The sequence below is a fragment of the Varroa destructor genome, unplaced genomic scaffold (genome assembly GCF_002443255.2).
Source record: "Varroa destructor unplaced genomic scaffold, Vdes_3.0 BEIS01000005.1, whole genome shotgun sequence".
In the NCBI taxonomy this organism is placed as follows: domain Eukaryota; kingdom Metazoa; phylum Arthropoda; class Arachnida; order Mesostigmata; family Varroidae; genus Varroa; species Varroa destructor.
Window position 1 is genome coordinate 32,374,379 of NW_019211458.1, and position 27,089 is coordinate 32,401,467.

At 40.4% G+C, this 27,089-nt stretch overlaps 1 protein-coding gene and 1 long non-coding RNA gene across 14 annotated transcripts; one reads left to right on the forward strand and one right to left on the reverse strand.

The window, feature by feature from the left end:
• Positions 1-377: 377 nt before the first annotated feature.
• On the reverse strand, positions 378-26,475 carry drk (growth factor receptor-bound protein 2 drk). 10 transcript variants are annotated; one of them, XM_086990181.1, is made up of 6 exons: positions 14,661-14,707; positions 14,293-14,332; positions 6,975-7,075; positions 6,401-6,545; positions 4,226-4,372; positions 378-1,252 (listed from the first exon to the last, which is right to left on the reverse strand). In XM_086990181.1, the coding sequence occupies exons 1-6, from the start codon at positions 14,690-14,692 to the stop codon at positions 1,076-1,078; spliced, it is 642 nt and encodes a 213-aa protein (XP_086846307.1). In that variant the 5' UTR covers positions 14,693-14,707; the 3' UTR covers positions 378-1,075. The 10 variants fall into 10 exon arrangements, with proteins under 10 accessions (XP_086846307.1, XP_022664231.1, XP_022664230.1 ...); XM_022808496.2 differs by lacking the exons at positions 14,293-14,332; positions 14,661-14,707 and adding an exon at positions 26,117-26,475 and having other exon boundaries at positions 4,235-4,372; XM_022808495.2 differs by lacking the exons at positions 14,293-14,332; positions 14,661-14,707 and adding an exon at positions 26,117-26,474.
• Positions 16,626-26,473, forward strand: LOC147755576 (uncharacterized). 4 transcript variants are annotated; one of them, XR_015328409.1, is made up of 4 exons: positions 16,756-17,261; positions 17,660-19,839; positions 23,503-23,960; positions 24,373-26,473. It is a non-coding gene; the product is annotated as an uncharacterized LOC147755576 (long non-coding RNA). The 4 variants fall into 4 exon arrangements; XR_015328411.1 differs by having other exon boundaries at positions 23,503-23,700; XR_015328408.1 differs by having other exon boundaries at positions 16,626-17,261; positions 23,503-26,473.
• Positions 26,476-27,089: the final 614 nt, after the last annotated feature.

Here is a 27,089-nt window from a genome sequence, read left to right on the forward strand (position 1 = left end):
ACTTTAATTTCGTTAGAAATTCTGGCTCAAACCTCGCGATTATAACCTATCCATGCTTCTCACCGCGTGCGAAACAATGACTATTTCCCGCGCTGCTTCGAAACTCCGCGGGCTTAAGGTTATATTTTCTCTTATTTCATGTTTCTCAATCAAGACGGCACCCTTCCACCTAACATTTCGCCTTTTATATAACCCCAGCCTAGGTGGTTCCTTAGCTCGTGTTAGTCTTACTTTGCCTAGCCTAGTTTACATTCTATATATATATATATATATATATATATATATATATATATATATATATATATATATATAAGTAGCTATAGTTCGTGTGTTGCAGTTTCGTGGCCAATCAAATGGAAATACCAGGTCACGCATAATAGGGTTTTCTTATATATTTTTCAGCTCTTTATTGTTTTCCTTTTATCTGACAAGTATTTTATTCAATACCTAATGCATATGGATGCTGCTCTATACAAAACATTTTTGCTGTTGTTGTCTTTCCATAAAATTGCCACTTCTTCTAAGTTCAAAACAGCGCGCTTTTTTGCTATGAGCGCGGTTTTGCACTTCTTCGAAGTTACAAGTCAAGTACAAACTACTATAGAATCATTCGTTTGTCGTTCATTGCCACTAAAAACGATACCAATTAACAAGAAAAAAAACAAATATCTTCTGTACGCATTGATCTTGCTATGTTTGTCTTTGATTGGCCACGCCGACTTCATTTCAGTCCTTTAACGTCACATAAGTAGTACTAATAGTATAATAATAAGTTATGATCATAATCAGATTTTTCTGCTCGTGTACGTCGGTGCCTTTCTTGCGTTTTCTATTCTTGTAGTTGTTGTGATGTCTATCTGCTTCCTGTTTTGTTGGTGCCGAGTGTACACTACTCAAGTAACTTCAGTTGGCTCAGTTCAAACTCGCTATTCCAACCAAAATATATATATATATATATATATTTATATATAGAGCGCGGATGATGTGCATCGTTCCCACGCGAATGGAGGATGTCTAGCTGGCAAATACGTGTATTCGTCGCTGCGTATTGTTATTGTCATTTACGAATGCGCGCCTAATTTGGTTGGTATGGATTAACATAAGTGGCCGGGAAATATCCTCGTCGATTTCCAATCTCTCCTTCCCACCAGTTCGAATCTGAGCGGTCAATTACGTTGATGATCTCACCCCGGCGGAACTCCAGTTCACCGGCTTCCTGCGGCGTGAAGTCGTACATTGCTCGAACGAGACACTGAAATAACAAACAGTTGAAATAGATTGGGTACATGATCACAAAAAATGTCTTAACGTCCAACGAAAATTAATAACATTATCATTTACTTATTTCTAGTGCGTAGTACAGAAAAAACCTAGTACCCTTAAAAGACAAAGAGACGCCTTTGCGCGAAGTTCGGTTCCAAACATTTTTGGTAACAACTGGGCGTGGGTCCGAAGAAACATGAAGACAACAAAGTGTCTCCATATTTTTCGGATTGGTCTACGCAAACATACACCACTCTACATACATTTATACATAAACAACGCCTAATTTATGAAGCTCTACGGGCGTCGTAGGGACTTCTCATCTAAAATAGGCTTACAGCCCATTTTGTCCACTCTCAAGTGAAGCTACTAGCAAGTAAGGGTACGTTCAGAATGGGAAATCGGCTAAGCAGATATACCTTATGCCATAACCTTTTCAAGGATCTACCAAGTTGTGTGTCGATAGGCTCACATGGATCAAGCACCACGACAACACACGTTTACAGGTAAACTCGCTAGACTGCTTTATTATGGAGACAGTAAAATTTGGCTTGAAAAGTAGTACTATCTTGAAGCTAATTAATCGTAGGCACGTAATCTAATCGAATGGGTGGTTCGTGCCCACAATAAAGCAGGACGTAGTATGTCTTCATTCACAAAAATCGATATTTATGTGTCGTTGGCAAGAGCCGAACCAGTGACCTCTAGTCTCTTTTACTCAGAGATCAAAATTAAAGACATAGTACCGAAGCTTTGCTCCCGTAGTAATTGTTGTGCATCGCCAAGATAATACGACTGTTATTTTCTGCTTAACCGTAGTAATACCACAATTTCAAAACTTACAGCGTTTGCAAAAATACAAGTGTTTCCATGGATGGTAAAGGGTGTTCGGTATGAATTCGATATAAAGACAAACAGTAACAAAACATTTGCTAACAAAAGTCAGAGGCATGAACTACCAAAGGTGACCGGCGCCCTCATTTGATAAACCTCGACCTTAAAAATGTATTGTTTGAAGGTGTACAAACGAATCTCTGTCAGTATACAAAATTTTTCTGCTCTTCGGGTACAAATTAACGCAACTCTAGCCTGACGTCGTTTCACTACCGACAAACGATCGAGTGACTCCATAGTGTATAGACAGTATTACTAAAAACACCAAGAACTTCCCTTTGAAGACTAACTTCCGTATTTAGAGCCGATAAAAAAGGGAAAGTTTATTTCTCTAAATCTAAAACTACCTACGTAAAGGCCAGGTAACGTCGTTTCGAGAATCAAGTAGCGAATCGCTTGGTGTTGACTAACAATCTACGAGCCTCCATACGACAAAATTTACTGGGCAATATCTGAGCCAGGTGTCGTCACTTGGAAAAAAACCGACATCTTTGAGAAAAATAATGTTCTTATACAGAGGTCGTAATGTGTTACTATAGGTACCAAAACCGAACAGACACTTATATATGAGTGTAGTTAACCTGCTGTAGAAGGGAGAATAGCAGAAATCACGATTAAACAATAATAATATATAATAGAACAATAAGGCTGCATCGAAACACTTGTGTCGAGTATTAACACTGCACTAGTGCTTTGCAGCGGACGTATCACTGCAATTTTGCGTACCGATCATTCTATAAAAAATAATTTCGCTTCTAATAATATCAACTGTTGGTTACGGCCAGTGGTACACGTTGACTACGACATCGCGTGAATGCATTCTAAATATACTCTCTTCTAAATAAGCTCATTCTTTGGAATAGAGAATTTTTAATTCTTTAATCATTACTGTATATTTACCGGGTCTTGGCAATGCGATCTGAACTAAATAGGGCACATTGTATTGGTTGATATATCAACTATTACTCTTGGAAGGAAGCATTTTTTCATGTTGCATTAGAAAATCAAAGTCTTGAGCTTCTCAAACTTGACAATAAAGGACGTGCGGTAAAAAACAGAACAGAAGTGCTTCATTCATAGATTGTACAGATATCTCCTTTGAATTGATTATTTATAATTCTTTACCAATCCAGATATGAGATTACATAGAGAGGCTAAGAGCGCGCATTGTAATAACGTCTGTTGTATGCAGGGACTTTTCGACATTTTATTCTACAAGGTTACTGAATTCAAATAAAGGATTTCTACGGAAGAAGTTTAAAGGCATTTAATAGAGACAAATGATGTTATAAATAGGGATGAACCTCCAAAAGTCGTTGATTCTTGTCTAGGCCAATATGTCCATATACACAAACGGAACTATATGCAGGCTCGATAGTTGCTTAGCTATTAGCTTTTTTGTTACCAAGCTGATTCCTCCGATGACAAAATTGCTCCCTTATGATATGATACTATTAAGAAAACTTTACTATATTCTAGAAACAAACCTGAATATTTGTCTAATTCGCACCAGAATAGGATAAGGCCAGGTAAAAAAAGGTAAAAAGTAAACTTAAGAACGACTATCTCCAAGGGAGAGAGGACTTTGTTACGATGTTTTAATATCACTTTCCCTATTTAGAAAAATACGTTGGGCGTTTATACTGATTAGTATTTATTTGAAATAGCTAGAAAGCTTGAATAGGTTACGCAAAACTACAACGTTATTAGTAGATTTATTACGCAGCAGCATGCGTACAAAACAAAGCCAGAAAAAAACCAACACACATCAGTGGCTAAGTGGTCATAAACCGCATAGCGGCAGTACGGATTTAATCTTAAAACAGCGTTCTACCCTGGTTGCCAGCCAGCAACGAAAGACCATTCTCATTCGGATAGCCAATACCCCTCGACAATACGAACAAAGTGAGTGGAAATCAGAATTTTCAGCTAGGAATTTGGGAAATGCCGCTACAGGTGTGATAGGCGAGCAGTAGTTGTAAGGGAGGACGGCAGTGACAATAAAAGGATGAAACGGGCATGTTTAGTGAAGACACACTTAGGGTTGTCGGGACGGGTTGACACGGACCTCTCCTACCTCATCCGGATGCATATCCTTAAGTTTGATGTCCTGCGAGCGGGACACAGATGCAGAACGATGATACTCGACCAATTCGTTTAACGACGGGAATTTCACCACCCAAAGAAAAAACATGCCTTTTGTGTCACGCAACACCTGAAAAAATCAACCAGTCCAATCATACGCGGAACGCATACGTATTAGAGTAACAGCTTGAATGGGTCATGCTCAGTGAAGAGCAGCAGCGATTTTTTGCTATTACAAACAATATAATACCAGCAAGTAAATACAAATCAAGAGACATTAAAGCATATACAGTTTCGGAGGAAACTATGAAACTTCGTATATTAAATGAGAACCTAGTGAAATAAACCTATTCCTATGATTAAAATTCATTTTGGCCTTTTATATAATTAGTGATCTAAAAGCGACCTTTTTTTTTTATATACACGATTTTTTTCTATACTCCACAGAGCCAAAAAATACTATTATTACTGGAATTAGCGCCTCGAAGTAACAAGGCGCTCGATACTTCACGACAGGGACGCTGGACCGGGAGGAGCCGGAACTGATGTCATTCAGATCGCAGGGCCCTCTCAGGTACAGTCGAGAAAGTTCACTTTAGTATTGCTTGATGACAAATACAATCGTCAATAATCTAGTTGACACACGCCTAGCTAGACATTGTACATCATAGGGGATCTTTCTTGATCCTTCTCTATCCACCTTGTAAAAAAAGTTCTTGGAATCACCTTTTGGTGCAGTATCAGAAACCGGATCCTACCAAAAATAAGTTAGTCAACCAATAAAAAGTGATTTCTGGGGGTGCGGTCCTTTGCCTTATTAGTGGGCGCAGTATATGATGAGCAGGCGAATCTCTTCTAAGGATCATTAATTGCCTACAGCTCTCGTTATTAATCGTCAATGGTGCGATCGCAGAGCACGAGTGGGTCAGTTCTATACAAATGAAGACAAAAAGAAATCGTAAGAATCGAAGGATTATCTTTACTCTTAAATTTCTACCATTTCTTCTCTTGTCACTATAGTAACATAGGTAGCATGGGCGCTTTAGCCATTGCGGCTATTGCTGCGAACTTCCAAGTATACAAAGGCACCGAATTCAAATGAGTGGCGAAGATCTCGACAATGCCAACCGGTCCGCGTAACATTCGAAAACTGCTAAAATGATAACAATGAACAACAACATCTGACAAATATGTTCAACCCGCTACTTTTTGCGACTTTTCTGTCGCCTCACAGCTCCCGCCGTCAGATATTCCTGTCCAGTAGCAGTAGCCACAATGCGGACTAATGCTTTCAACAATCGGCAAACTATGATCAGTCAGGACCCTACCATAATCTGCGAACGTATAGAATAGCAGGACTAATTTTCAATGTGTTCCGAACTAGCCGAATCGGACAGCAGCGACTGTGGATCCAACTCATGACTCAAAAACGAAAAAAAAATTAACACTAATAACTAGCTAAGATAGGACAATGGCAGCAACAATTACATCAACAAAATTTATAACACATTATAAATTACAACTACCAGAACTGCCACATTCCATTTTGCGTCCCTTGTGTTGTCTATTGCGATCGCAACTGCAGAACATAACGCTGTGTGACTGTTCTCAACACAACATGTCTTCACTTAAATGCGATGTTCTCGTCCATTGATCCTGCTGGTTACTCTGCTAAACTTAAGATCTTCTTCGTTTGTATTTCGCATATCTTCAGTTCGATCACTGCTTGCGTCCATTCTTATTGTTTTTTGTATGCATAGTGTAGAATGCATAACAAAATGAAAACTGGCTGACAGAACTGCATCACTAACGTAAACAAACGCGCTTCTGGCACGTGGCTCGTACCTTGCCAAATAGACCCTTGCCGTACTGTTTCCTCTTATGCAGTATGACCTAAAAAGATCCTTTTAGCGAATGAAAGTGTTGCCGGTTCGTTGCTGATACTAGTTCAAGCCATTCTATAGGTAACACGTAGGTAAGAAACAAAACGTCATGGGAAGAGTTCAGTAGACGATATGACTGGTGGTAGCATATTCGAAAGTTCATCTTATTCGGTTGGAAAGTAGGCGCCAGCCAAGCGAGTGTTATAAACAGATTACGTTCAAATGTGCTGTGGAACGAAAACTTGTTTAGCTTGATAAATTTGTATGTTATCTACCTTAAAGTGCTGTACGCCATCTCCACATTTGACGGATAGTGAAAAATCTCCGGGACTTGATTCGCTGACTCGTATAAGAAAAGCTCCTTCGTGTTTGTTGCTTAACAGTTTTTCGGCATCAGCCCGCGTGATCCGACCATAATACCTGAGAAACACGAACGCGCGAGGATATGGTAAGACACCAAATTATGTGCCAAATTAATGGTGTCGGTCAGTGAGTTAACTAAAACAACCAAAGCTCTGAGCCTATAACTATTTTTATAAAAATAAGAACAGCTAACGGCAACCTAGAAAATTTAATGCAAATTATTTGTGTACTTCCGCTGAATTAAATTTGAATAAACCCTACATATTAGAACGATACAATTTAGTGGATGTACTATAATAATTTAAGTGTATCTTTTGTTCGAAGTTTTAGTACGCCCCATATAATGCGTGTTCAGTATTACTATATTATTTATAATGTTGAACCAATAGGAGAAAGACGAATAGTTCAACGACACATCGTATGACGAAAAGATATTACTGAGGCCATCAAATAACCATCAAATTGATTATGACACGATGTACTTACCAGTCATGCTTCTTCATTTCGATGTAATTAGATGGAATGAGACCTTCTTTGCCATCGAGCTCAGCCCTATACCAGTTCATATCGTCCTCCATATTAAGCACCTGCAACGCAAATTAACCAATAGTACAGTACACATAATACGAACTTAAATTTTCAGAGCATTTATCTATTCATCTCAAGATGAATGTGCGCAAAACAGAACTAAACTAGCACAGAGTCGAAATAATAATCTGATGAGATCATCAATCTGACCTATTTTCAGCGGGCACTTTCGAATGCATCGAGTGAGCGTCGCCTCAAAATAGGGTGACAATTGCTACGTCCGCACAGCTCTAGGATAACGCTTGTCGATCTGAGCCGTTCGGCTCAACAGGTAGACACCTCGCAAAAAACACTGCACCAGCGAAACGCTTGGCTTTTTCAACTGAACAATACGGCGACTTACACCTTCCCCATGTTGCATCCGGGATCCTCTTCCAAATTCAATTCCCCTGTTTCTAAAGCTGCACGGCACACTTGTCCATCACAATAGGGAGGGGGGAATCTTGCAACTGAATAATCATCAGTTAACACACTCCAAATTGTTGAATGCACTCTCCCTTTCTTTCTCTCTGGTCGATGGCAGGCGATTATATTCTGCAGAGACATTGACGTTCGTCTATCCTCTTCATATCACGCAAAGCAAAAATTGATATTTTTTCTACTTTAGCATTACCCATTTCTGTAAGATAAGCAGAGTCTAATCACTTTTCGAAGGCACATCAGCTTGAAAATGGCACAGATTCAGGAATTGATAGCCAGATTGAGATTAAAAAAAGTATTTAGAAAGCATAGGAAAGAGAAAATAGAAACTGTGTGTGCACGGTTAGTGCTTGCCATAAGCGCATGATGCCTTTCCTCGATCCATCAAAAAGCCTATTTGAAGTCTATTATTTTGCCTGATATGTCAACTGCTGATTAAGGGTAGCTTGTTCCGCTAGTAGTAGCCATAGTGAAGGTCCCGTAAAAGGCCTTGACACTGAACTCTCCAATCTTATCTACAATATGCTCTTCTTCTCAGACTAAAAGCCTTTAGCCGTCAGTTGAGGAGCGCTCATTGCTAAGGAGAAATTAGATTGCATTTATTCAGAAAACGTAAGGACCATGAGGCCATTCCGAATATTTTACTAAACGGAGTAAATCTGTACTGTTCCATGCGACATGTAGTCACCGTAACTAAGATTTCATCAATTAGCAGCGACCCCTCTCACCACTCCTTTCTTCACGCCATAAACGTGTCGCTTCGGGGTGTGCTTGTACTCTTTGAGACATGATTTTTTGGTGTAATTTTTGGTGCTTTTTTAATGTAAATACATTCACTTATGTTATAAATGCGTCTAAAACTTATGTCTAAAGAGATTACCCACTGTGCTCAACTAGTCTGGATTATCTAGCAGTTTACATATTACAAAAACTGGCTTAACTAAATACAAGTTACTTTTTTTAATCAAACACAAGAAATGTTCCAGTCGTTTCTGGCGTTGCAACTTTTAGTTTATGATCAGTATTAAAATGGTATCATCGAAAACGATAGCAAAACAAAGTTACGAGACACAGCCAGTGTCCTTCAAATACCTTAAAGTAATATAAAACGGTATAATCATTTCCATAACGCTTACATAGTGTTGTGCGCCACTGCCATAAAAAAAATATCCGCTCCTGTTACGTTATACTTTCAGTTTAATATACCTGCACTCACTGTTGCCTCTTAGTCATATCATATGCAGAAAACCCATGCAGAGTTAATCACGTTATAGAGTAACACACACGTGAATATTACGACCTACACATATATATTTCAAGCGATCCCCTCGCCTCATTGCCCCCGGCAGCTAATCTATGATTCATACTTTTGCATTTAGTTCTATTTTTTCGCGTGCTGTTGTTATTACTGCTTTTTCCGTTAACAAGAAAAAAAACTACAAAGTGACCAAACGCGTCACGTTGGTGACGTTGGTATAATCGTGCTGTTTATTTTGTTGCTTTTTTTTCTCTTCTTTTTACCGTGAATAGAAGTAGTCAGCATTGGCACCAGGAGCAAGCTGATTCTACAAAACTCCATCGCGATTTTACGCGATTTCTGCCATCTGCTACAGCTTCTGTCATTGTTGATGTGCGCTAAAGTGACATTGCTGTCTACGGCTTGGCTGAATGGGCTAATGCTTACAGGCAAACGAATACTTATGCATTAATCAGATCGTATATATATATATATATATATATATATATATCTGATTGTGTCGTTTTTAGTTCGCCTCTGCCACTTTTTTTTAGGGTTTTCGACGGGTGCGCTTCAGTCCAGAGCGTCGCACTAAATGTTACGTTTAATTTGTCGCTTCGTATTCGTTGAAATCGTTCTCATTGTCAAATAAATGTATAGTATTGTTATAACCGACGTACTGAACTATACTGGCAAGAAGAAGTGTAGAGAACAATTGCTTCCCTCTGATTGCCTCTCTCTGGATCAATAATCGCCACAATAACCGTTGAGAATATGTCCGAATGCAAAATTAACTAATTTTATGGCGTCTATGTTACTCCGTATAACAGTGAGCTCTTACATATAACTTTACGCCTCGATACATGGAAACCTGGCCTAAATCGGACTATAAACACTAGGCTTTTCTGCGCCGCTAGAAATGGGAACCGATTCAGAATAGAACAGAAATTCTTATTCAGGCAAACTCATGCGTTATGTTCTAGGATAGTGCACAGAACAAACTAGTTTGAAAAAAATATCAGCGGATTACAAAATTAAATTATTAATGGGAAACTCAATAGTAGACTGCCTCGACTGTAACTCTACGCACCATGAGCATAGCATATAACAACTGTCCTAATGTGTTACCCTGAGTATAACCATTATTTTTATGTATTTGAAAGATTGTTACGCTAACAGCCTGCTCTGTGCCGGCCACAATGCGAGCAGTTAGTGCCAAAGTGAGACAAATATATTTCCATAGACTAGCAGGTCGGACATGTTAGCAACTGAAGCAGAGGTCAACATGCTAATGTCAAGGATAAGTAGTAAGGACCTGCTAATTGTGGTTTTCATGTGTCCATACGCCAGCCCACGGCTTAATTGTGTTGTTAATCCGCCTACCACGTACATCGTGCTCCGCTAATCTTCGTTGATCCTACCTTTCATTCGTTAAGGTTCTCTTTCCAAACGTACGTAGCAATGTTAAAACTTTTTATAGTCCTCACAACGGTCGACGTACACTTTGCAAGTATTAAACCACCATCGGCAGCCAGTTGTTGCCGCGAAAAGAAATCGCCCATTTTTTATACCAAAAGTATCGTTTAAAATATGCGTCTTTATCACCTTCGTCGAAAGTCTGAAAAGGCTACAAAGGTCATACGCAAGCAGAAGGATAGAAAATAGCATTCCAATTTCTATCTGATGGCAAACTGGATCTGTAACGTCTTCCCAATGCTCAACCTTTTTAGATTCAAGCTGAACATTAGTTACGTTTCAATAAATGATTGCATGCAGGATAAAAGCAAGAATATGACCTTTTCAAGCAATCCGTCTCGGATCCGATGGACAATAGCCATCGATTATCCTTAGTATGTAGAACGATGAATGCAGAGCGAAACACAACCTTTTATGTGATGTCGAATTTACAGAATAATGAATGCTTCTGCCGACGTATATAACTTCACTCCATTCGCCGTATTCCTGTATACCTACTTTATAAAACATCGGATTAAGGTGTCCTATTCATAAGAAACCAATAAAGGTAACGTCCCCAAACCTAACTTCAAATCCCTAACTATAACCTAGCTCCAAATAACGAACGCTATAAAATTTATGTCCCTGTCACGTGCTTACTTCGCAATGTGTTTCTCAAAGACACCTGAAACATGTCTTTGAAACTTTCATTTCAAGTGTAAATTTGTTCGCGTATTTTGCGCACAACTACGCAAACCGGATTGAGTACAGAGAAAGAGCTGCATCAACCTGTTTTAAAACTTTCCTCCTTAGCATAGGGTAGTTGACTCTATTTCAATACCCTCCTACAAAGACGATAAAAGATGCCACGCAATATTAAACTATGCGTCAGCAGGAATCTCATTTATCGATATTTTATTTCCGTCAATATTGCCTTTTTCGACGTTATGGTTTGGACGACTTCGACACTGGTTGACTGAAAGCAAGCAGAAATCGCTGTCAGCGACACGTCACTACTTCACTTTTGTAAATAAAGAAAGTTGTTATTTGTAGCCTCATGTGCGCGATTTTACGCATGACCGATGATTTAATAGCGGTCGCAGCGTCAGCAAAAGGCAGTAACCCTCAACTTAATGAGGACACACTGACGATATTAAGCCGTTGACGCATGGCACGTTATGCAGCTAGGAAAAGAGAAAAAACTGCCTAATTATGACTTTCATTCCTCGGGAGCGAGCGTCTGTTAGTAGTCGAAGATAACGGAGCGCATCGGTCCTATTTGCTTAAACATGCGTTTGGATGCATCTCGAATCCCTTAGCGCGTTGTCGTTGTGCTCGCCTAGATTTTTTCTATAGAATCAATAAGAGCGCTTCGCAATGATGCATTGCTCGAAAAAACCTCCCTGTGGTGAGCTCGTAGCATGAGAAGCTCCCTTCGAGCTATAAACAAGGCATGTTCACTCGTAAAGCCTGTTTCGAGCAACGCCCAAAGCATTTGTAAAACAAACACCTTCATCGTAGCTGCAACTCTTCGCACAGCTTATCAGATGCTTATTCGAGTGATGAGAACAACTCCGTCGGGTCTCTGCAACTTTTGTCAAACACTTCCGTAGTCCGGTGCCGACTAAACGTTAGGAGCATTTTCTGCATTAATTATTAATTAACTATTACATATTAATCCACAGGTGGAGATTCGAATGGTCAGGTCTCTTCACGAAAAAAGAACAGAAGGGCGTCACCAAAAACACGAAAATACAACACAATTTATATGAATAAAAATAGTGATGAGCAATAGCTAAGTGTTATGCCAGCAAAGACTGGAAGTAACGCTAATGCATAACAGATCCAATTACCCAGATTGTAAAATTACTAGGTAGAGCATCGTTGAGCGCTCCTCAATGCTCATTATATTCAAAATCACCATGGCGGCTTCTGAGTTCGTCGCAACCAAATAATACGTGTACCATGCCATAATATATAGTCCACAGGAAATTTATACTTTTACGCGTATAACACAAGTTCCTGCAGGGGACTAACTTAAGACAGCTAGTAACAGACTTATGCTATTATTAACATGAACGCCATCAGTTGTTGTTCTTCTCATCCCAAAAATGAACCAAGTTTTACATTTAGCACAGTATTTAAAGTGTTCGATCAGCCAATTCGGGCTGCCGTAGAATCTGGGTTCAATCACTCATTTTAATAAAGCATTCTGGTAATCAATGACAATGCTTATGGCGTGTCTATAACTTGTGCCAGCGACCGAACTTTTTTTCTGTTTTACTTTTAGAAAAACGGTGTTCTATGCTTCAAATAGGTATATACGCATGCAATATAGCCTTGAGGCAACAATTTTTATGCTTTACATTGCATGGTAAAGGACAGCGTTCAAAAGTTTGAGATGTGCTGGCTGTCAATCAGTGTGTTGCCCTTTTCTGCCTCTGAAGGAAGACAATGTTTGTTTGATGTCTGATTAATGCTGTTCGGTGCTTCCAAGTCCGAATCCCAGGGTTCAGCAAAGGCATTTATGTTTTACGCATTTCGTTAAAAGACTAGGGGAACAGATACGAACAACTTAAACAGAACAATGAAACCTCCATATTTTTCTGCAAATTGAACAACATCCAAGCCACAAATTAAAAGGTCCGATGAGATCGGGCAATAAGACGGCACTGTTCTGGTAAACAAAACAGTCTTCGCTGACTCAGTTTATTAAAGTCTAGATCTGGCGTGAGTAGAAGAACGCAGCACTAAACAAGGATAGGATGGCACGTACAGCACTTAACAAAGCTTTACAATAACGAACATTCTTTCCATTCAGCCACGTTCTATAGCTCTCAGTTCTTTTGTAGCCAGACATAGACAGATGGTGTTTAAAAAATACAAGAGATTACAGGAGTCACAATACGAGCATCGAGTTTGAAGAGCGTGACTTGGCTCATATACAAAAAGAATAACGATATAACCCAATTTTCCAAATAATAATTGTCTATAGAAAACTACGACGGGCTGGCAATGTATAGATGTGATCTGACCCATTTGAATGTATATTGAAATGTTTGAAGTCACAACTTTAGTGTTGGATCGGGAGCATAATAATAGAAGAGCATTCACGATATATGTACAAGTTCATACGATGCATTAAGAAACGGTTTTGAAAGAAAAATCACATCTTCCTAAAGAAGGACGTTTAGCATAGTCGGTGCTAAAGAATAATGCCATCAAATATTGCCAAACGAAATTACTTGAAAGCTATCATATATGTCACAGAAAAAGAGTAACGAAGTACCCTGTAAATTATTTCGTTTCTTTTTTCTACTTAAAATGTATTTATCTAAAAATATACGCTCAGTTTGTTGTAAAAGACAAAAGCATAAGAGATCCATTTCCTTAACGCCAAGAATAATTCGATATTTAGCCTGTTTAGTTTTTCCTATGAAGTTTACGCTAAACTCGCAGAGGCAATAAATCGTATGGCAGAGATAAACAGATACTGATCATCTCCTTTCAGTTACATCACCAAGTGGTTTCAGGGAAATTAATATTTAACGCACGATTAAACAGTTTAAAAAAGTGGCATACACAAATTTTTTTTGCTACAGCAGGGCGTTCGCTTATTTCGACTGCTGCTCGTATTAACTACACCTCTCATGCTTTCAACATACCGTAATGATTACTCATCGTCTTTATCGTATGGCCCCGTATAAACGCTTAGGTAGAGATTTTAGCTAAAGATAGGGCTTGTTCACATTCTTGGTCACAGGGAACCGGAGGGACTTCGGAAAATAGGGCTGACAAGCCATCCTTGGACTCCAAAGCGGATTACTCCTATATCATCGTAAGGAAAAATTCGCTTCTATATTATCAGTTTTTAGAGCACCACAGCAGCGAACTTGGCACACGGTGTGTCACTACTCCGCTTAATCTATATAATATAAAGTTCCTTACAGCTGTACAATTTTTACGGTTAAATTTTTTTCGCCAAATATGACCATAAGTAAAACGCGGCAGCGTTGATCAGAAAGGACAAAAAAATCCTTAATTATCCGCGTCCTTAATTATCCGAACCATTTATAGAGTTAAAATTTTCACGGAAACACTCACCTTTATATGGTCATATGGTGGCTTCATCTTACAAACATCCCTATACAATGTGAACACACTATTAGACATAATAAAAACGCTTAAACCTTCTCACATATGTGATACGATTGCGGTGTCATCATTAACGTTAAAATAAAAACAAACAGAAGCTGCTCAAACTGGTCGTTTAACAACGACTCCCAACAGCAACAGGATATCAGTGGCGTCCTATTTACCTTGCCGAACTGTCAGATCTTCACACACTGACAGTGAGACATATGTTCTTATATATATTAATGTAGAATGTGTTTACGATCACCAGCATTTCAACTGATACTTCTAACAACAAATCCTAAAACAACTTCACTATATTAATACTCAGAATATACCTTAAATGTTCAGTGAAGCGTGTTGGGGGCATACTGCGACCCACCGTCGTCTATAATGACGGTGCGCGCATCACTATTAAGTTGGCCAACGTAATTCAAAAACACAACACTATCAAGCGAATGGCAGCAGCCAAACAAATAGACAAACGGAGCTTACTAACTAGAAAAGCGAGATTCGCGTAGATTTCATGGCAGATTGGAAAATCGGCACACGCACTCAGACCCACATAGATACACAACGAACGACGGTAGGCGTCAGCATGCTCATCTAGGTAACCTGAAGCTTGTTTTGCGGTTTCACACTGAAGCATAATGCTGGTTTGGAAGTACTCCCTCGAAACTATTGGTAACAGTTTCAAGTACATCAGCGCCAGTACATTGATATACGCAGCAACGATATGTCGGCAACGAAAATGTCAAAAGCTGAACTGCCAAATCGGTATTATTGCCTCTGCTAATCTGAATAGATGGTTCCGCGAATGTTACCGCGCAGTATAGGTCAGCACTGCTTATATTTTGCGAAGCCCCTCGGGGCACTATTTCAAATAGCTGTCATCAACTGCTCGCTTGCCGTTGCCACAATATGAATCGAAATTGCCCAACAAATACTGCTGTACAAAAGTTGACTGCATGAACAGCGACCGCGGCTAGATTGAGTAAAAGATTTATATAAATGATTGTGTTGACTCGCAGAAATGTAATGCTATAATAGTATAGCTTATATTAATGAATACGCCAAAGGGAAGGCAGCCAGCCAGCCAAACATTTCTGTAGCGATAGTATGCAGGCTCACAATTGATGAGCAAACTGAAAGCTCGCCGCGTGACATTTCGATTTGCTGATTGACTTTAATATAATCAACACCATGAACAATGCAATGCAGAGCCGTATAAAGGGTAACGCGTCTAAATTGAGAATTTTTTCTGTGCTCTGTTTCTGAGACTGTGTCTATATTTCTGCATGCGTCGGAAGTGGCATTCCCGACGATCATGTTTATTTAATATAACCACCATCCACAGCGATTTAGCTTCAATTTGGGACCAAAAACACTCACTCATCATTTTTCGAAATATTTCTTCTCTAAGCTGCAAACAACTTTTTAGAAACTCGCATCAAGCAGCTGTAACGTGTCGCTCAAACAGGCCATATTCAAAACATCTAAGCGGAATTAAATTTGGAGCTGATAACAGGTCAGAACTTCTAAAGATGCGAAAAGGCTTGAAGAATGTAAAAGACGTCTCAAAAAGGTTACTCGTTGAAGCTTATTTGGACGACTTAAACTAGTAATTTCTATATAGATGTATGTAAACGCATGGTGTATAGAAAATGGTTCATCGAGCTTTCATGCATTTTTCAGGCTACTGAGGACCTTGCGGTTGGCTTGAAGAAAATCCTCTTTCGATCTTTTAAAAGCCGCATGAAAATTGGCCATACCATATATATATATATATATATATATATATATATATATCTATATATATTATCAAGTGCTTTGCGTGCAAGAGTATTACTAGATAAAGGCGAATTTATATAATATTGATATGTACTGACCTCATATAGAGATATCAAAAAGGTTGAGCGGCATGCAAAATAAAAATAACAAATTTGTTAGTATCTGTTTAAACCAAAATCAAAAACACCCCAAGCCATTTTTTAAAACGTTTACTTTACGGAAGAGCTGAAGCCGATTATGTGCTTCCTTTAGACACTAAAGGCGCTTACATATTCCTTAATCAACTACCTACCATTATGCTCAACTTTTATATATTAAGGGACTCGTTGAGACCGTCAGATCTGTTTCTTACAGTAAACCATCATTAATACCTAGCGATCGCCAAATATTTTGGAGACGTTACATTGAACAGTACTCATACACCGATAACCGGCTATTCCAATCTACCAAATGTTTAACCTCCAGCCAGTTGAGCCTTAGTTTCATACCATTTTGCTTTACCATGTTGAGTGCATAGCATTGGTAGAGAATAGATCACACACGGTATTACAACATTACAAAAAAGCGCCACAAAAGGTCGATTCGTATTCCCTTATCGTCGTTCCAGACAGACGGACCTTGCAATCATAATCTATACGAGGTAACCAGTGCTACATCACAGCCGGCGTTCTTGCTGCGCCTTCACCAAAACCAAAATAACACGAACACGTGACAGCGTCGGGACAATGGTCCCCCTACTTGCCTATTCGAACCGATTTTCGAACGGCCATTTCGCCGAGTGCTATCTAACCGTGCCCATAACGAGCGTCTGGCGAACGAAAGCAACCGACCGGCACTAGCCTTGTGACAAGCGGAGCGAGCCAGTGCTAGAGTACTACTGTAATTTCAAGTCAGCTCTTAAGAGAAACCGATTCTTCGCTGATGCGTTGATCTAGGTGTTATTTCGATTCAAAACGATAGCAAGAGTGGACCAGCAGCTGCTAGAGAAGCAAGTCTCGAGGTGTCTGTGCCTGACCTGTCGACGTTTCTATTCGATGCCGATTAGGAGACGGTGGATGTGTGTCGAGAACTACTTTCAGGACAGTGAAGGCTCTCATTGTGTCTAGTTGGTATAACGCACGCATTAATACAAGATAAATGAACAGAAGGTAAGCATGCACATAGAGTATGGAGCAACGATTGCGCCACACATTTTGAGTTATTCTCGATAAAAGTAATTGTTATGATTTAATTGAAAAGGTAATTATTGTGAGAGTCCTAGATGAAACAAAGTACCACAATATAAATAAAACATTAATTGATGAAGCAGTGATGATGTTCAACTGAATTACGACTTCGAACCCCTGTCCATAGTATAGGAGCACGTACAATAGTTTTACCTGCAATAATGTTTTCCGCGTTAGAGTTTGCTTTGGATAAGCTACCAAGATACAGTTCATCCAAAATTTCGTTTTGCTTAGGGCCTCTGTGAAAGTAAAATTATTACTGGTAATCATCGTATGTGTCGTTCAACATGCTGTACTGGCGTTCTCTGGTTCGTCAACAGGCCTGCGCTGACTAATAAATTAGACAGGCGTCGGAGCGACCCATCAGCATAACGCCAACGGACTTAAACCACAAGAATTACCTCGGTGAAAAACGGTGATTAAACATCGTCGGCCGGCTTGATTAAGATAATGTGAATTCCAGGGACACTCGAACCTTTCTACAAGAAAGGTCAAAACGCCTTTACGAGGGCAAGCCTTCATTGGACATCGGCCGGATCATTGATGGCACAAAATAGGCTGGTGTACGATAATAAACATTAACGACTCGAACTATGCCCACATACTGCGCTACTATAAGTAAACTTACGCTATATTGTTTGCATATGATGTGTCACTTATATCAATATCGAGATGGGCGCTAAATAGAAATTCTTGGCTGTTTTCCTATAGTTAGTCCTCGCGTGTTTTTATTGAGGCACAACGATATGATTTCATTCTGAAAAACAAATAGGATGATCATACGGATTTCTCAGTATGACTGATTGACAGGAATCATTAAATTTCCGCCAGCCTGCTGCAGCAACCTTCCCGATGAACAAATAAAATAGGTAGGGCTCCGATGAACTATCTTGAGGTTATGTTCTGGCAAAGCCACCGCCCAGTAGGTTAGTGTCAGGCGAAAGTTTGTCTTGCTCTTTGAGAACTTGAAGGTCATGCTGTTTCTGACTACCTTAAGCCACTAGCCATAGAAAGATGGAGATAAATCTTCATGAATAACTCCAAACTACAGCCAATAAAAAGGAACTATGAGTAAAGAATACTATGAAATTTGTGTATGTGCGTGCGTAGAGTACTTTGCAGCTGCTGAATACCTATATATATATATGATACTATAAATAAGGATTTGAGGGCGCTACATGGTAATGGGGCATTAAGGAGATTGGCTGGAATATACGATACATCGAGCGTAGAACGCTAAAGTGAAAGGTAGTTTAGCCCATACCGTCTTCCTACAAACCATGTCGTAGTGTTTATTAACCGAAGACCGCGAAAGACATGCTTCTTGGCTCTTCACGATTATAACGTTTAATTTTTGCTTCTTTCTCTCTCTATATTTATGTATCATCCTACTGAGACCCTCGTTGCATTAAGCGCTTCCTGGATCGATTACTGCAACGACCATTCTACCGTACATCCTGGCGACAGGCAAACAACCAAGCCAGCAGACCTCCCCACAATCACATCGCTTTTGGGGTTGTTATGTCGTATAGGGTTTAGCTGTAGTGTACTGTTTTGAGCAATAAGACGCTTTGCTGTACGTACATACGCACGTAATATCTAACGATATCTATGCACGAATTTGTTATGCATATTGCTGCGCATATATGTCTTAGGAATATATGTAATTAGGCTAGTTGCCTAAAAATTCCAATTAATTGCAGGATAACCAATTATAAATAAACAGCGTTTGTTACAGTTTCAATTTGTACATACTCCAAAATGGAATCGATAAATCAAGAGAATTTTGCCGAACAACTTTCTTCTAATGGTACCTTAGTATTGTAATCATGTTGATCGATAGACGAAGTACGATCCAGCGAAGATGATTCGTGTATGCTGGGCATAGCGTGTTTTTTTTGCACAACAAACGGATTTTGGTGATATATTTGTATTGGACATATTTGGTAAGGGTTTCTCCGTCATTGTGAACTTACAGGCTTTTTTTTGTCCAAGCCACAATTGCTGAACAGCTAAAATCAAAGACTTAAATTAACACAAATCTGAAGACTCTGTCAGCGTTTTCGTCAACAGGGGTTTCGACAGGGTATGTTGTCGAGGATTCTGGCGACAGTATACAAGATTGCAAGCGGCGAAAATATACATATATATATCCTTTCTTTTAGGATTTTTATTGGCTAACTAAACTGCAGATTTTCCTGAATAACTTTCCCTTACATCAGCTTAGCTTCTGATGCACTAAAAATTAAAGGTGTTTTCGACCATAAAATTTGATTGTTTGGTTCAGGACGAAAACGAAGTTACACGCAAACACGATCACATCTGTCAATCGCTGCAATATACTTTTGTACTATACAATCCCATTCTATAGAGAAACCGCAGACTATGCCAGGCTAATATGTTATTATAAACAGCATGACAACAGCACAAATGAAAGCAGAGTTTAATATCGCGATCCAAACTAACAAATGAGGTTGTTCGCGAGTTGCATCAACCTAAGGTTAGTCAATCTTCTTCTACGCTTCTAAAGCCTGTTCCTATAGATTTTCCTCTCAGTAATTAACGTGGGCTTTGTTTCAAAGTCTCGCATCATAACATATCACAAATAGCACCGTTTGGTGTGTAGACGCCATGCAAGTGTATTTCTTAATTAGTGTACGGAATTGCATCGGCGCCCCTATCTTACAATATTTTTATAATTGCTATATAGTACGATAATTATTATACAGCAGCCGGTAGAATACGGCTAAGCAATCGATGACAGGTTCTTACCAAGTCAACGTACTAGTGAGGAAGGTGTTTGATGTCGCACATTTTGAAGCAATATTTAATAATAATACCCCGTACATTATTTGCTGAGCTACGGACATGGACGGACAATACGGTATTTAACATAGCATAGGATTTAGTCTTGAATCTCGCACTCCGTAAGTACTAGGGAGAGTGCCCTATTATACATAAATTCCATACAAATCTTACACATTTTTGGCGGACTCAGTGTCAACCCTTATAACAACCACAGTGTTTCTGCAGGAGCTTGCTGTATTAGCCTGAAGTACCATGCCTACGATTTGCATCAATAATAATTACAGATCAGATATAGTCGTTAAATAAACTTAAGATATAACCGATGCGAGGTTCACATACGAGATATTTCTATGAAGATCTTCATGAGTAGACTTAAACGTCTAGACCTTCCTGCATATCTACAGAACAAATTCTTCGGTCTTATTAGCACCGTCATATAAAACAGCTAATTGTTGATTGCTACGTAAACCAGCCTAAATGATGGCGTCTATCTCGGCCTGTGGCCAAATGCAACTTAAGGACGACGAGATTTCCTACCAATGGAATAAGGACAAAACCAAGGGCCGTAGCAGTAACTCTACAGCTACAAATTACCAATTTTTCTGCAACCAATGTTATAGGAAGCACTTTTGTGTAGAATAATGTCACCTGCAAAAAAATATGCAACCTAGGCGACGCAAAAACGAACGAAAAAAATATCTAACAAACTGCGTCCTGGAGCGTTGACTTTTCACCCGAAACAGACTGTTTGTGTCGATCTATTTTTTTTCCTGTTTTTCTAGTTCCCTGGTAGTTAGCATCACTGCGAAATTTCGCCGCATACCTACCGTATATACGGAACGCTATTCTGCACCATAACGTTCAGCATCATTCAGTCCGTATGTGTCCTCCCTGGCATGGTTACTACTCCGCTCATCGTCATCATTTTCTGAAACCTCTGCGCCTGCATTTTTTTTACCTTTTCAAAGTTCCGCTTCGCTTAAGTTGTACGCTAGCGTTTCACCACAGTCGAAAGCACGTTATAGGGTTGAATAGATCCCTATCAAATTTAGCTCGACATAACTGTTCTTCTCTGTCCACACTCCAGACTTTTTCGTAATTTGTACAGGTAAAAAAAACGAGCAAAAATAGACGCGTTGGCACCGGCTGGCCATAGGAGGCATCGGGCTACCAAGAGGTAGACAGTTCCAGACAAATACACGCAATAGGAGAGAGTGAGCGAGAGATAAACTCAAGTCACCCAAGAACACAAATAATGTCAGCGGAACTCAGTGCGCACACGTTTGTGGTCGTTCGGCCACTTTCATCACATAATTTTTCCTTCACAACCTCAATTATTTCCCCGCCCACACACCTCTTTGCTCTCCGATGCCCTCGTAGAACATAAACGAGAGTAGCCAAGCAGACTTTTCTTAATATTGTTTGCATTATTGGTTGTTTTTGCCACTCAACTCGGCCTGCACTATAACGAAACCATCTATCGCCGTTGAGAAATAATCGGTAGATCGACGCGTCGGTTCACCGATAGACCGATTGAACAAACCAAAAATAAGCTATTGCTGAACTTCCTTTCTGAATCTTCGCTATTGCGTTTTCTGTTGTTTTTTGTTTCTCGCATCGAGTTGGTCTTCGCGCACACATTCTCAGCAAATGGCTGAGCAGAAGAGGCTACAACCGTAGACGTCGCTGCCACAGCAGCTCTGACACAAGTACCATCAGAGGGCATAGCTTTCAACTCAACAGCTGACATCATCAACGGCTTTTTTCCGTTTTGTCAGTACTAACCACGCTAATGCTACCGCTATTACGACCGTGTTCATTTAGCTAAATAAGCGCATTGCGGATGTAAGAGCAGCGTCAATTTACGGCCGCCGGTGGTCAGTGAGCAGCCATCATACCCGGCACAAAAACACGTGTACCAACAGCGCGACCACAGCGGTAACAACTGCTGTCGAACTGTTAGTACTATTTTCTTTTTTTGTTGTTGTTGTTATTAGCGGCGTAATTGCTACTCCCGATATTGTACTGGAATTGTGGCTCCCTGGTGTTAACGGCCGAGTGGACAGACGGGTGGATCGCCGTTGCTAGATCGCTGTCACATCGCTTTCCATCATCGATCAATTATGCAGCACCCACCAGAAACCTGGTCATCATCACGCCAGAATTATCATCAATGGTGCTATTTTATCACTGTTTGTCACCCAAAATGCTGTTTTCTCAAAACTTCACTGTTTTCATACCTTTCTGACCGCCTGACGTATCTGCCCTCTGCTGAAGTGTCTTATAAGCTGTGACACGAAAGGTAGCAACAGCAGCAGTTATGGCTAGGAAGAATGTTGCCTCGGCCGTTGAGGTCATCGTGGCTCAGCTTTTGTCGATAACTGTTAGAGGCGGCGGTGGCGACGAGACCTTCCTATTGTCAACTTTACCTTGGAAATCATTTGCTTGCAGGGGTAACGACGTCATCATCAGTTAAGCAGCGTTTACATTTACTAACACTTCTTTATCATATGCACATAAACCAAAAAACACAAATAGAAGCAAAAAGCACAAATCTGCAGGCTGTTCCCCATTATACCAGAATAACCGCAATCATCGAACAGAGAATCGTAGACATTTTTAATTTGGTGTCATTCCAGAGTACAGCAAACTAAAGGGAGTAGGGCGATCTCCTGCACAGATGACATCTCTAGGCACAATATGCAGCACAACGAGTACAGCAACAGAACACAGTCAGTACCAATTAGCAACGCTACCCTGTTATCGTTTGTATAGGTGTCGCTGCTGCTACCTTTGTTGTTACTTTTGCTGGCGTTACTTGGGCGCCAATACTTTGCCGAGTGCAGTTACTGGATAATCTAGCAGTAATAACAATGGCAAGCAACTCATCGCCTACTTGTATGTAACTCTGGCAGCTCCTACTACGGTTGCTGTTGATGATAATCACACAAGGATGTTGATATATATATATATATCAACATCCTTGCGGCCAGTATAGGCGAAAGAGCTTGCTGAGGGGCCACGTGGATACAACCGGCGATCGAGCCTGCGCTTGTGTAACTTAAATCACGCCTGTACTATGCATTATGGTTGGTTGCCGACGCCGCCATTGCAACTACTGTTTGAACTGATGGCGCCCGCGCAGGGAGTGTAGACACTGCTCTAAATACATGACAACAACGTGACTCATGAGATAGCTTGGATAACTGAAAACGTGTGGACACAGACCGAGTATGCCGCAGAGACAAACTCCCGATGACCAGTAGAGATGTAACGCTCATTCTTCTTCTCAAACGACGTATGACGAACAATGCAGAGTCCTAAGAATTCTCTCTTTATCTCTCTTTGCTGCTAGCAATGCTGCTTGCGCCAAAAGAAATGTGCCGGACGTCAAAAGATACAAAGTACTGAGCACAAGATGGAGACTTCTTGAACCGAGAGGATCATCCGTCACCATCTCTGTAGACAGACGATGTAGACAAACGCGCTGCACGGAGGGAAGCGATACTTGGAACAATTTACGCAGTGATTCACATACATGAGTAAACTCAAAGTGAGCAACAGCCAAGCTCGATGCACATGCGAAGAACGATACTGATTAGAAATACTTTGCAGTTGAATTACGGGCTCCTAGATTTTGTGAGACAAAATACCATGAACTTTATACGACATGGCCCGCATAATTTGGAAGGACGTGAAAAGTCAATCGGTCAATAAATGATTTATGATGGTTACAACCGTTATGTATACTATACGATGTGAGATGCTGTTACACTACAGGACATACAAAATTATCCGTACTATTTTGTACTGGTACTGGTTTGTTCCGCCGTATGCATTGACTTAAAATTCATTACAGTTTTCGTTTTGCACATGCGCATGCGTTTTCTGTTTATACTTCAATGCCATAACCAAATAATCGTGTCACTAGTTTTTTGCTCAACCCTTCGGGCTGAGCTTAACCCGTTGGCTTTTACCAAATTAAGATTACCCAACCAATAATTCCTATTCATATTTTAATATCCATAATATAAAAATGTCGATCTTGAAACACAAATCATTTCAGAGATCAGTAATTTTATAACATAGACAATTACGTATTGTATTACACATGCTACAAAGCAGACAGCTTAACTTCTATACTATCATAGCTGGAATTCGTTACTATGCTATCGCTGTGGTCGAATTTTGTTAACCTTTTGCTCTTGCACTCATTGGCCTACAGATAACACACTGACTGCTGAAGGATCCCTTTCTCCGCCATTATAAACTTAGTCAGCAGGAGCAACGGGCGCGGCAGGCGGAGACGGCATCCGATGGCTCCGAATAGCGAATAGTCCTACCGACCGCCTCTGAACGGCAAAATAAACGTACGACGACGAGTGCTCGTACCCGTAGTAGGGTATTAAAAGAAGTCGAGGCTATAGCATCAACAGAAGCAGTAGCAACATCCTAAACAGTGAGCACCCGTTTCTTTTTTCTTTCTCTCTTCGTCTGTTTGCGGTTCGAAAAACAGAAGCGCGATCACCATTATCACGCGAAGCAGCAGGAACGACAACAACAGCTAAAGCATCATCTTCTGCTGCCCGTGGGGCCATCGCCCACTCACACTCCGACACTCACCCTCTTAAAGGAACACCAGCGGATCAGTCTTTTGGTCGGCCGCAGAAACTTAATGCGCTCCGCTCCAACTAGCTATGTACGATATAACGCAAACCCAGCTGGCTGATACGGTCCTGCACGATTCGCACTCAGACAAGGAGTAGCGTCCGGCGTAGCGAAGGACAACCCGGACCCATCGGGTTGAAGTGGGACCCTCCCACCAACTCTGTGCCTCTGATACGATGGCGAGTATTCACTGAGAAGAAGAATGAGAGTGGTGAAACAGGATTTAAAGTACGAGCGCTTATTCCAACGAGCAAGTTATCTCTCTTTAAGGAGCGGATAACGACTGAGTACGATCCAGAGAACTGTTGTGACAAAATCATTTCTTCCCTTTCTGAGCTAAACGTCATATTCACATTAAGCTGTATATAGCAATTGGATCCTCTGCCTGAAAATAAAGGCAGATCAAGATGCTTCTAGGCTGCTGGGAGAGCAGAAATAGAACCGCGGATTGTTAAGTGCGATGTGGTCGCACGAACTACAGGAAATACACCAAACGACTACAGCGGACCAGCGCAATATCGAACAGTCCTAACAATATAGACCATTATATCTAAAACAACGTAAAAAAGAGTTCCAGAACTCTTAAATCTTAAAAGATATCGATTTTTTGTTAAAGAGAAACTGAAATGACCGACGGATTCTTTGGACAACGCACGGCTACACTTTGCACTTCTTGAATAATAATCGCAATAATAGCTATCATTAGTATATTTACTCTATAAACAAATATGGTATATATATATATATATGATAGTAGATTGTGTTGCTTGCACAGGTATAAACAAAACGATGCTTACGCCAACGAGAACACTAGCAACCAAGTGTTTTTTTTCAGCTTGCATTTTTCTAGATTTTTCAATCATAGCTGCGGCAATCACCGTAATCAACGGCTATCCGTTTTGCAGCTGCGGCTACCAGCAGAAGCTGCAACAAAGGTAGTAGAACCCAGAAAAGAATCGAATTCTGGTCACACCGCTTCGTGCGGAAAGCCAAAGACAGCTACAATAAAGCGGAACATTATTCTCACACACACATGCACTAAAAACACGCATACAAAAAAATACACAAGACAGGACAAAGCTTATGATCCACTTAAGGGCGGTGGTTATAGATAAAATAGAGACACTAATAGGTTGGGGGATTTGTGGTCGCCCCCATGATTATTGGTAGCCTGAGGTTGCTGTAAATGCCCTCCCTCTCTCCTGCGTCCCGTTGACGAATGCCAATGCAAGCCCGTGTGTAATGCGCTTCAATTTCGTGTCACCACGACACCATCACGACTGCACAAGGTTATGGCTCACCTTTAGAACCTGGGATCTCCTGAAGCTCAGCTCATCATCAGCCGTCGCATTGAAGTCGTGCTTAGCTATGGCCTCCATCGCTGTTTGTGGTAAAAGCTACTATAACGCTCTGCCGACTGGCACTGCGCGGGACTTGAAACTCGGGCTGCACTATGTGAGCGCCGGAAACGACACTGGAGTTCAAAACAGGCACAAAACATACACACAAAAACACACAACACGACAGAGGACGGCAAGACACTCGATACTCGGAGCGTTTTCTTCGCCACCACTCGATAAGCATCCGTTTCAGCAGTCTCTCGTCGTCTCCGTCTCCGTTCACAGCCAGCTCCGCCAACGGAGGTAAACAACACAAAATGGCGAGTGGTAAAGTTAAAGGCCAATCAGTCAGGCGAGTTCGGGCGGAGCGAAGCGGACACGCGCTAAAATTTAAACCTCCGATGTAGTATGCTCTTTATCAGATTCGTGTCAAATTATAAAGGAATGAGCTATGGAAAGATAATGTAGGTTTATTTTCGGAGCTAGAAAAAACTTCCAGACTAAACTTCGGGGCTCACAGGTGAATCAAAACAGCTTTATACTTCTAGCTTTATCAGTGTAAAATGAGTGCATAGATGAATTACTATGACATTCCCGACGTAGAAATGGAAACGTTTGACAAGATTTTACGAAAACTGAAAGTATGAGCAAAGGCAATGCCAAAATAATAAATCACTGACACCGGCCTATAACACATCTAAATGAAATTAACATAAGCCTTCTTTTAAATTTCGAAAAACACGTTCTTAGACGCTGTACGGAACGATATTGAAATTTCAAGAATACAGAAAGGAGCTGAAAAATATAGCTGGATAGCAAATCCAAATGTCGTAACCTTATATTTGTATATGACACATTCCTTATATTGGCAAAGGATAGTATGTTACAATTTTCATTAATTCAACGTGGCGAAAGTCACCTGTATCTAACTTGT